Here is a 12,854-nt window from a genome sequence, read left to right on the forward strand (position 1 = left end):
CGATATGACTGAAACATTGTTAAAGCTACGTTAAAAATCCAAATCTCTCTCTCTCTCTCTCTCTCTCTCTCTCTCTCTCTCTCTCTCTCTCTCTCACACACACACACACACACAAACACACACACACACACACACACTATTAGTTTTTAACTTACATGATTTGATATGTTAATATTTCAGGAATACTACATTTATCAGTAAAATAAAATTAGTTCACAGTGACCTATATTTCATGATTTTTACTCTATACAGACCGTCTATAGAACCAGTTATGTCAAATTTAATTTCTTTTAGACTCCCATCTAACTGTCGAGTTATAAAGTTCTTATTCGAGTTCTATGTGCATGCAAGCTAGGCTTTAAATGGTATTCCTATACTGTATTTGGGCTTACTAGACTGTAGGTCATACTCTTGTACCAAATGAGACTCATGACTGTTGTTGTAATGTGACAGAAGGATAATCACCCCCAAAGTAGTGGTTTAAACTGTTGTGTAACTTTTTTTTGGCAAGAATACTTAATTTCAGCTTAAAGACACACAGTATGTGATATAATCAATAAATCCGACATGAAGAAATGGTATTAATTCCACATTTTTTGTAATCAGTATTTTCCAGCATCATTCGCTCTTATATCACATATATAGTCCCTCAACTGAGCACTTATTTTTTTGTTGATATTTTTGAAACTGTAGAAATATAAAAATTTCATATTGTGGTATCTTCTACCTTTTTTTAGTAATGACCAAGTTAAAGGTCAACCAATCACAGCGCCCTCTCACAAAAATCTCATCCTGTCAGTTTCACGCACCTCCACAAATCAAAAAACCGTATATATATATATATATATATATATATATATATATATATATATATATATATATATATATATATATATATATATATATATATATATATATATATATATATATATGTAAAGGAAGAAGTATTTAAAACATGATACTGTCTAGTGGTATATTTAAAAAGTGTGTGATCAGTAAATGGTAATAATATATGGCTAAACGTATATCAGAATTAACATTTGATATACACTAGGGTCATTACAATATATTTTTTAATGAACATTTACATGGAAGTTTATACCATTTTAAACACAAATATGATCAAAACTGACAAGAGCCTTGTGCAAACAGCGTTCGTGCAACAAGTTGAAGCAATTGGTATAATGGTCAAATTATTTTTTGTAGTTTGTATTTACGTCCATATCTCATCTTCTCTATCAGACATAATTGTAGTCGTATATATTGAGGTATTAAACTTAGTACCCAAACAATAACTTTGTGTTATATGAATAACAAGTTTTAATGAATTATTAATGTCAGGTAGTTACACAAACTGATTCTTGAACAGTTTTTCATCTGCACATATATTATGGAGTGTCAACAGTTTTAATAAAAATGAAGATGGAACTTCAAAATCATATATGATTTTGTGAAGTTTCTTGCAACTAATCATTCGATTCATGACAAGAAAATAATTGTGAAGACAGAAAATATTTTACAAGAATTACAGAGACGTGATACTGGGAAAATGCAGACTGAAGAAATTTAATTGGTCCCACTGCCATCTTTCTTTCAATATATGTTTCTCCCAATATATGTTTTATCACTACGATGATAGATGAGCCATGTCGTCATCTGTTATTTTATGTAAATTTATGTACCACAAAGTATATCCTGGACATTTCATTGTTATAGTAGTAAGTATAGGTTACTGAGTGACTAATAAGACAATTTAGAGAATTATTTAAAAGAAACGGCTGCAAAAGGATTATTTTAATTGTGCGTGGCTGTCTTTTGTTTAGTCTTCTTGGTTTAAGCCGCTTGGTTTCAATGTTCTAAGGCGACATATCCAGTAAGATTCATTTTCTTTCCTGGCTTCGGAACTCCAGTTGGGGTTGAGAGCAATTGGAATAAGTGTTAGATCACTTAAAGCGTGGCCACTGGTGGAGTAGTGTTCTGTGAGTAGACTTCTGAAAAGCTTCTTTTCATCCAATCAGATCTGCGAAGGTTGATCCTTTGGTGTACCTTTTAATTTTCTCCGACGTACTGAAGGCTACATATTTTACATGTGATGCGATAAATTACATTCTCTATTTAGCACGTTCTGTGTGGACCATGTATGTTCAGTTTTTTGCTAGTCGTTGTGCTGGAAAATGTGCTGGTCTCTATCATATGTTGACAGGTTTTGCACCGTTTACTGCAGTAGAGGCCAGATTTGCCAGGATGCTCTTGGTTAGTGATTGGCATTAGCTTTACCCTGACTAGGATGTTCTTAAATTTTTTGGGGGGTCTCCGGTAGGCTACTATAGGTTTGTTCAGGAAGATTAACTTCAGCGTGTCACACAATTCCACGATGCATTAGTGTTTCTTGATGAATTTACATATTTTGGGGTTGTTTGAATGGTAAATCAGGATAAATGTTATCCGATTAGCGTTTTCCTTCTCGCCATATTTTAGTAGGTCATTGCGGTTTATTTGTTGAGCCCTTTGGGTTGCCTCTCCTATCAAGTCTTTTGTCGTAGCCTCGGTTAATCAAATGTTATATAACTCTTTAGATTTTTTTGGGAATGTTTTATCGTCCATTAACCACAATAACCCACGAACAATTGCATATATATATATATATATATATATATATATATATATATATATATATATATATATATATATATATATATATATATATATTTGATTATATTATAACATCAACCCTTCAACAATAAGTTAATATAGTATCGTCTACTCCCCTGATATTTTTGTTAACAAAAAGATGTACGCAGCCTTGTGTCCAGGTGATTATTTGACAGTGACAATGTGATAATCACGGGCTCAGATATGAACACATGCAAATGACAGCAAACAAACGGTGTAATTTCATCTGGATCAATACACCTCTTCCCAGTACTAAAATAGATGCACACTTTAATAAACAAATATCAGTGTCAGCTTCTTATCTAGTCTTTTCTGTTTTCGTTTTGTTTATAGTTTTCAGGCTGATGTTTGTTTAAATGCATATGAAAGAAAACTATCCTAAAAATGCTAGTATCTTTACTCCTTCCAATTGTTTCATTTTAAAAGCAGGTAACAATGGATTTCAACATTGCTATGTCCCTATTTACATACAAGAAATGATCGAAGGGTAACACCAATTTAATTTAAGTATTACGCACATAAAAAATGCGAACAATGTTCACCAATATATGTGGTTATTCTCTATTATCTCGGTATGAAGTAATATGTATAAAATAGATGGAATGACAGATCGTTGATCGTATAATATGGTATTTAGGCCCAATATCGGTAGTGTACTAACCAGGGGCTCGAGGAGGACGGAGTGGTTACCCCGGGTGACAGAGATCTTGTGGTTCCAAAACCCCTTTGGGCCTTCATTGTCGTCCAGCTATTTACCTTTACTACGCCACTGTCCATTATGCACAAATAGCTACGGCCCTAATCTCTTCCCAGTTGGTATAAGTTATCGGTGGAGAAAGACGTTATTTTCTCCAGCAAGATCTGTTGTGACATTTAACTATGTCTGGACACGGTAAATTTGCTCAAAATGATTAGTTTGATATCCGAGGTTAATTAAATTTGAACCACTTTAATGACGGGAACCATTTTAAATTAACGACTGTATACACCCAAACCACTTACACAAAGACATTTAATATGACTTATGAGACGACCAAACAGATCTACATATGTGTGTGTGTGTGTGTGTGTGTGTGTGTGCCTAAATAAAAACAGAGGAGTAGTAGATATGTAGTGTAAGTAGTGTAATAGTGGTAGCAGTTGCCGATAAAATTGCTGTAATATAGATGTATCATCATCATCATTAAAACAGCGACAAGACAAAGTCCATCTTACCACACTAAGGATGTCAATATGCACAAACACGATTTAATCAGGGGAGATAATGAAAGTGACACCAGTTCAGGTGCATGCATGACCATTCATGTTAAAGGTAACTAAAAGTCTACAGGTACAAACTTACACATACCTGTTTCACCAAGTTATCTATGAGTTTATATATAGGGCACTTTTATCTGGACGCCTACCACTTTATTATGATGGGGGAATCAGGTACAACAAAAATATAATACTTTATTTATCTGCTAAGTAATACTGACAGGGTGGTGCAGTACCTCGAACCAGCATTGTTTTGGGGATACAGAAAAGAAGACTGATTTATCGGGCCATATAATAGACTGAAACACACACCTTAAAGAATACTTTAACAGCTATTCTACCTATTGCAAACATATTTTCACTACACATTTTCTATCATTTAGCGAAAGACCACCGTTAGAATACATATATGTAGTAGGATTCATCAGGCGACTGGATGCGTATATGGTTTACTTCAAACTCATTTTACAGCAAGGTAAGTTATCTTTTCAATAATTTCTTCAAGAAACCATTTAATAAAAGCAATTAGTATGGGTCCCTGATAAAATATTTGCTCATAGAACTTTAAAACTAAATTTAATGATAAATAGTCGCGGAAGACATGTAATGTGATCTTAACGACGCTACAACAGTACAGCAATGACGTATTTGACAGTCTCTTTTCTATCGACGGTGGTGGCGATGACGACATCAGTTTCATCAACAGTTTTGTTAAAGTCTGTGTTACACCTAAGCATGGATTCCAAATGCAATCGCTTTCGTTTTTGCTTAGTAACGAAAGTATAGAAGTATAGAGATATCGTCTGTAATATATATATATATATATATATATATATATATATATATATATATATATATATATATATATATATATATATATATATATATATATATATATATATATATATATATATATATATATATAGAGAGAGAGAGAGAGAGAGAGAGAGAGAGAGAGAGAGAGAGAGAGAGAGGCGGGACTAGCGCGGTAGTCCAGTTTTGATGTGATAAAGGAGATGTTTCAAAAATCTGGAAGGAAATCAGTTGCATTATTTTCCTATGGCTTAACAGCAGATTCATTTCGCAGCATTACGTGTGCATGGTAGTTTGTGTCAGATGGTCACATTTTCGTTTTATTTATGGGCAAAGGCAAAGCTTTTTCATTTATGTAAATTTTATACGCTATCATTTGATATTTTGCATAGTTTTAAATAGACCTTAGGGTATTTCATGACTTCATAGTTATGGAAAAACGTATCTACACATTCGAGGAAAGAAAATGAATTATCTGAATAGACATAACGAGCTGTCTTCATTACAATGTCGAGATTAAATAATCTCCATTGCGGTCTGTCTATGTGCAAGTATGGATACATGTATGCATGTTGTTGTTCTTGTGGGCTTAACGCCATTTTCAGCACATGATAGGGGCTACACGCGGTGACCATAATATCTGGTGGAGGAAAAACCCGGGAAGAACCAACAACCCACTGGTAACTACTTGCAAGTTTTTTCACAAACAACCGTTAGCCGAGCCAAAGACTCGAACCCACGGACGGGGAAATAGGTGAGATGGAAGAGATCTATAAAGGCGAGCGCCTAGGACCACACGGCTCCCCGGGGCCCTCAGCATGTATGTATGTATGTATGTATGTATGTATGTATGTATGTATGTATGTATATGTATGTATGTATGTATGTATGTATGTATGTATGTATGTATGTATGTATGTATGTATGTATGTATGTATGTATGTATGTGCAGTTCGTGTTGTTCATACATGAATTATGGTTAACTATTACATTTCATATTGGTATACTTAACTTACTTTTATGTTCAATTTCTCGGTCGTCTTGAAGTTGATTTTTTGTGTACAAAAAAGTTGATGCTAATGAATGCTAAAACTTGTACAAATAAGGATTGAACCAACGGCCCTGTAAAAAAAATACGTGCAGTACAAACATCACTTAAATAAATTTACCTTTTTCAGTCTCGATATATGTGTACCTTAATTTTGTATCAAATGTTCTGGACTTGATACTAATGACAGGTACGCTATCTTTATCGTCTGCCTCATTCTGAGACAGTTACGAGGTTGGATGTAGCAGGTGTACGGATTTTGCTTATTGCTTCACGTAAACCAGAACGCCCAGCTGAGTTAGAAAAGTCCTGGGATTGACTAACTCTGTGCAAACTATTTTTTTCCTATGAGAAACCATTCGCAAGTTCGAGGTCAGTCCTACGGACCATACCTCGAATGTATATCAAGAGCTGCCGTTTGGACCATTACAGCTATTTACGAACCAACGATTGACCGAGAAGATACGAATGACTAAATTATTTGTTTAATTTGTGATATCTTTGTTAATCGAACGTCAATCCAAGCATACAAATAATCGAGCTAGTCGAATAGATTGTTTTCTTTTCTGCGGAGAAATTTCTGGTAAACAAATGAATCTTTTTCAAATTACTGAGCCGACAGACATCTGAGGCATATTCTTTTTTTTTTTATGCAACAGAAATAGCAGAGGACGGTCCGAATGATGAAACACATGACAGCAATCAGTTCCATTACTATGGAATAGTTAAGTTTTCACATTGCTGTGACGAATGCCTTAACATTTTTTTTTAAACAATCGAACTTGCAATAACACTGCTATTTTAGAATTTTAGAAAGAATTTCATTTATCGTGCAGAGAGAAGTGATAGTATTTATGACTTGTATGAAGGTAATTGGTAATGAATCCCATTTACCTATTCAAATGTTAGTTATTTGTTCACAGTAGAAAAATGTTAGTTATTTGTTAACAGTTAAAACTGTTAATTATTTTTCCACAGTAGAAAAAAATTATTCCATTCTCATTAATATTACCACAGACCTAATGTCGAATAATTTTTAAAAAAAATCAAGAATCGCGATAACAACGATACAATTATGAAACTTGCGAAATTGTGTCGATATTATAATACTCGGTCTGCCTTGCTGCATAAGTCAATCGATATATATATATGTATGTATGTATGTATGTATGTATGTATGTATGTATGTATGTATGTATGTATGTATGTATGTATGTATGTATGTATGTAATTGAAAATCAACCGGTTATATCTTGTGTAGCATATTAAAGTTGTGGGAATGCTGTTATGTTATGATTGTTTATAGGAAAACAATAATATTGCGCATTGCCAGTTGTTAATCCATACTTTCGCACGCTCTTGTAGACCGGCACAAAATATAAATAGAAAGTTTCTGTGTCGTAACAAAATGTGTTGAACCAACCTTGGTAAACCATGGCTGCAGATCTGGTACTCGCAGTTCAAATTGTTTTTGGGGGGTTTCCAGCACCAAAAAAACCCAAACAGTTTGTTGAATCATGGCATTCAGGTTAAGGCAACATCAAGAGAGCATTCTAAATCTCCGTTCCAAATTTCTGCAAATGTCTTGTTTTATATGCATAGTGATTGTACATTTGTGATTTACGAATTAAATACAAATATACAACAATATTCTTGTGACAGGTTCCTCTTCATCATATTCCAATGCTTACCGCCCCTCCCCTTCCCTCTCTCTCTCTAATCGATTTATGGTTGCTATTATGGCTGATATGCTCGAAAAAGGTATCCCCTTTTTATACTCCGCAATGAGCGTAGAAAGAACAAATAGTTTAAGTCTTTCGTCCATCTTTCAGTTGGTATTTTACATCTTGATTACGTTTTACGTTCCGGTGTGAAATCTTATAGAGCAAAAAGACCGTATCTGGTCATTTGTCTTCATTAAACTCGTATCTAGTTCGATTTATTTGTTACGGTCTAAATAGTCTTTGAAAATTATTTAATTTCTAGTTTACCTTTAGAAATGTAGATTTTTAAGATTATATACAGCATTTATAATCAACAGAGTTTGTTGTTTTGCTTTTTTTTCCAGTGTAACCAGGCAACATGACCATCATTTATACTATTCTCGTGACATGCATCCTGCCGTTTTTAACCAAATCGGAGAATATTATGCTTGAATATTACAAAGATGTGACTTTTGAATGTAACGACGTTGAAATAAATGTCACCACAATTTCTCCCCAAACGGAAATGCACTGGATCCTACCAACGGGCAAGGTGATTAGCAAGGACTTTACGAACACTTCTCACATTCATCTTGGGGGATCCATGAATTTGACCATCCAGAAAATTGACGATGAGGATTTCGGAAGATACTTTTGCGTCATCGTATACAAAAATCAGACGATTGATGTTGTCAGTCACGGATTAAACGTAGACGGACCATACTATGGTGATTTGTTAGAACGATATCGTTATAACGCAATGATAGGTGGCATTGCTGCAGCTGTTTTGTTTGTTATTATTGCTGGATTTTGTTTATTTCATCACTTCCGCTATGGTGCAAAGAAAGGCGGCGATAGGGGAATAGAGGAAATTGACGGGTACAATTCAAAAGTGTATGACAATATTGCCCTTGAAATGGAGATAACGAAAGCATCAGTCAATGGAGATACCGCAACCGATACTGAAAATGAGAAACTTTGATTTGCATGTAGACTAAAGTGATTGAAAGCTAATTGAAATATTATCGAATGTGCTAAGTTTAATAGCTTGAATATATATAATAATTAGACGGACATGTTTTAAATTATCTCGATGTCATATTTTTCCGATGGAATTACTGCTCTGTGTCAAGGCGTGGAGTATATTAATTTCGGAACATATTTCAGCCATTTTGGTGTCCATGTACATGAAATCCATATGAGAATGTACATCTGATTGGCCAATGTGGTAGAATGACACACCGGTGCATTGCCGTCTGAGACGCGTTCTCGGAGCATGTGGGCTTTTGGTACAGCAGTTTCACTTGGCTAATAAGATGTTTATCAAAACATGACCCACCCCACCAGTCTTATTCAGCATGATCCATAGTGGGTTTGAATGGAAATGATCAACATCAAGGGAGTTTTGTTCAACAACTTTCATCCCGAGGCATTAAGCATGTAAGACGTACTTACGATAGATATCACATTCTGTTCAAGAAACGCGTGAGGGAAACTTGGGGTTATTTTAAGCTCTCCAGTCTGGTTTTTTAAACGAGCCTTGAATATGTACCTATCATATTACAAAATAAAAAAATAGGCCACTTTCTCCTTTCTCATGGCGACAATAAGCAGTCTTACAAAAGCAAAATCCCACAACTGGTCAAAAATTACACAAATGCTACTATTTTAAATAGAGTATTTAACCCACTTCTCATGTAACCCGCCATTCAATTTTGTTTTAAAAGTGCTTCTTCCTTTCCCAGCCATCAATAAATTAAAAAGGTTCATCACGTGACATTGATTTTTAGACGTACTCCACGGTCACACATTTTGTTAGTTTCGAACTTTTTTAGGTGTTCCATCCCTACGCAAGATAGTTTACTATATATTTTTTGAAGTAGAGTGCATGTCCATATATGTAAATACTGCATAATTCAAACTGATTACTTATAAAGATAATGAATACTATTTCAGCTATATTTTTTTGTTCAATCTGTGAGAAATATTTTGACGTGTTTCAGATTTGAATCTCAGGTTAATAGGCCCATTTATAAGTAGTTACAGTACGTAAATATTTGCACATTACCCATTGCGTCTCAACCCAAGATTATAAATTATTGCCAATGCTTATACGTATCAATGCAAATGGAAAAGAACGAACACTGACGAGAAGAAAAAGAATGTAGTATTAAGTTAGGTACAAACATTTTCTGCCATTTTAACTTTGAACTTATGAAAAGCAAAGTTTTGGTAATTCATGTACCTTATATATTCGCTTATAAGTATAGTCAAACTGCAAACAATAAAGATCGTGATCTGCTGTAGCATAATGCGCCTAAAGATCGGGGTCTATATTGTTTGTTCAAATGATTATTCCTAACAAACTGAGGTTAGTCTCGCCTTATGAAGAAGTATAGCAGATATGTTCGGACTTTATTCTTTCCATCAGATCATGTACAGGTAGTGTTTTTGTCCACATTTTGACATACTAATACAATAAAGGTGTTGAGTGTTGAGAGATAATTTATCTTTCCTTGAGATGACGTCGGTTATAAACTTTGGTATGCTGGTATATATAATGCAGTGAGTGAGCATATATATATATATATATATATATATATATATATATATATATATATATATATATATATATATATATATATATATATATATATATATATATATATATATATATATATATATATATATATCTCGCATCAGTCAAAATACTCCTATGTACTAACAGGGCCGGCGCCAGACTGTCTGGCGCCCTAGGCAAGGTTAGATTCTGGCCCCCCCCCCCCGGAAAATATCAATTTAAAAATTTACAAACAATACATTTTTAAAAAAACGTCCTGAAAGTTACGTATACGCGCGATTTTCACTCACTCATTTTGCTTGTTCCGGTCAGCCTGGTGTTTCGGTCAGACTGAATCTACCCGATTATTTGTCCCTGTATGAAATAAACCAGGATAAAAAACGACCCTCAATAAAACTGAAATTTATTTATTTATTTTTCAAAACTGTTGTTGATTTGGAGAAATGCGCCACCTGAAATCAGCGCCCTAGGCGGCTGCCTAGTTTGCCTATATGGTAGCGCCGGCCCTGTGTACTAATAACTAATATTTGCTATTAAAGGCAAGATTTTTGTAATAAAATTTTTTAATAGGAAACATGATTTAATAATTACACACATATACCGAAAATTGTTCTACAGAAGGACTAGATTTTCATGGATACTGCAGAAAAACAGATAAAATACACGCATTGTAGTAGTGCTGAATAAAAGAGTGAGAATCGCAATCAAGAAGTGAGGGAACTCATGTTACTCAGATGCAGGGGCAAAATGACGAGCGCCAAAAAAAAATAATAATAAGGGAACGCGCAAAAATAAGGGAACGCCGTTCCCACAGCACTACTCCCCTGATTACACGTGGTTCGTGTCTGATTGTATGAACTAGAAAAATGAAAATATAATTGACAAGTGAGGTAATTTATGAACTCGATATCTAAGACTGGTTGCTGAGTAATGGTGAAGTGTTTGCATACTACACTTAGGTTCATTTTAGAACATGTTTTGTGTCCTTAAGATATGAGAATATATACCAGTGACCTAGATTTACACGTGTAAGTCAACTCTGTATAACTCTTAAGGAGCGAAGGTAAATCAGAAGAGTTAAAAATTCAGCGAAGCTTTTGGTTAATATGCACTCGTTGATCCATCAATCGGAACACCTTTGGATTTTTCTACCCAAAATCTTTTGCTGAAGGGCTGGATGGAGTTTTATCTGGTTTATTCGTATGCCTCGCAAATTGAATCACAAATATTTGGGAAAAATTTTGTTTATTAGTCTTTGATCTGATTAATTTATTCATGTTCTTCATTAATCCAAATCAAAAGAAATGGAATAAAAAGGTCCGGATTAAGAGGAAGTAACTGCCCTTTTAGTTAGATATTGTCTTGAGCAGAGAATAAAACGGAAATTAATTAAGAACATGAAATGTTCTCTTATGGATGAAGAATGAGAAAAGTTATAACAGTGACATAGATTGATATTTCTAAATGTAATGGCTTTGGCAAGTGCTAACCATATGTCTAATAACTATGCAACATATATGTTTTAACATGCATTTCATAAATTATACACTTAAAATGAAACTTGATCTTTTGTTATTAAAGGTTAGAATTTCCAAAAAATTATCAAATGTAATTGAGGTTTCTGGAAGAGTTTCTGCGCCTATCATGCAATTACTGCATTCCACCAGGCATCTTGTAGTTATTGCATGCATTTACCATAAGGTCTCTTGCAGTGCTTGCATACATTTACCATGAGGTCTCTTGCGACTATGGCATACATTTTACATGAGGTCTCTGGCAGTTATTGCATGCATTTACCATGAGATCTCTTGCAGTTATTGTATGCATTTACCACGCGGCCTAAAAAGCAGGGTCTGAATATCACCATTGCTTTTTGGGGGCCTTGGCTAAACACTAGCTGGCAAGTTCAAGGAATCAAAATAAAGAAGGCTGAAGTTGAGACCCAGCAAAACATGCAATTTAGGAAAAAGAACTGGTTTTGTTGAGGCCCAGTTTTCTCCAATTCAGCCAAAATTTTAGTGAAAACATTCGATTTTTCTCTCTTTCAAACCTCTAAGTGTCTCTCTGTCTCTTTAGAAATAAATATATAGGTATGTGTGTTTTAGTAATCAAATTTTACAAGAGAAAATATAAATTATGGACGAGAGTTTTATTGCATTTCTGTATCTTTAATGCAAGGTGTTTGTACATAAACTTCATGTAACCACATACACTGCATATACTCGAATATAAGCATGTGTTTTATCCACGAGTCTATACAGTAAATGTTTTCACTCTAGTCAATAACATGTCAATCAGAGCTTGTAATGTACAGTCATGGCAAAGTAATTGTATATGCATTTGTAAAGAAATAAATGTGGAAAAGTCTTTTTTGAAGTTATTGGGTTCAAATCTATAAAGTATGTCAAGGTTTGCAATAAGAAGAGTATGGAAGGATACTAGCTCCAGAAAGGTCCTAAATCCTAATGCACGCGCGCGAGTGTGTGCGTGGTGCGGTGCGGTGCGTTGCAGCAAGGTGCACCTGTCACGTGCACATGTGCATTGCAGTGCAGTTGCCTTGTCCTGTGTGCGTGTGTAGATTGATGCTGTTTGAGTCGCCACGTCAGGTGTGCTTGTTGCGGTCCAGTTCGCACCGTTGTGTGTCGTGCAGTGTGCACCATCGAGTACTTGCCTGCGTGTGGTTTGGTGCGTCCCGTCACTTGCATGTATGGTGTAGTGCGCATATAACATAGTGTACGTATGTTTGCCTGCGATGCTCCGCCTTTTCGTTACTGTATGG

The 12,854-nt window shown here is 34.7% G+C and overlaps 1 protein-coding gene across 1 annotated transcript; it reads left to right on the top strand.

The window, feature by feature from the left end:
* Positions 1-4,129: 4,129 nt before the first annotated feature.
* LOC149797811 (uncharacterized) lies at positions 4,130-12,442 on the top strand. The gene is made up of 2 exons (XM_089962801.1): positions 4,130-4,405; positions 7,860-12,442. The coding sequence occupies exon 2, from the start codon at positions 7,874-7,876 to the stop codon at positions 8,474-8,476; it is 603 nt and encodes a 200-aa protein (XP_089818927.1). The 5' UTR covers positions 4,130-4,405; positions 7,860-7,873; the 3' UTR covers positions 8,477-12,442.
* The last annotated feature ends 412 nt before the right edge of the window (positions 12,443-12,854 follow it).

The sequence above is a fragment of the Sinohyriopsis cumingii genome, chromosome 6 (assembly GCF_028554795.1).
Source record: "Sinohyriopsis cumingii isolate HCF-2022 chromosome 6, ASM2855479v2, whole genome shotgun sequence".
Lineage (NCBI taxonomy): Eukaryota > Metazoa > Mollusca > Bivalvia > Unionida > Unionidae > Sinohyriopsis > Sinohyriopsis cumingii.

What these genes read in the sequence shown, in the direction of transcription:
- LOC149797811 (XM_089962801.1), top strand. Translation starts at nt 7,874, where the DNA reads ATGACCATCATTTATACTATTCTCGTGACATGCATCCTGCCGTTTTTA.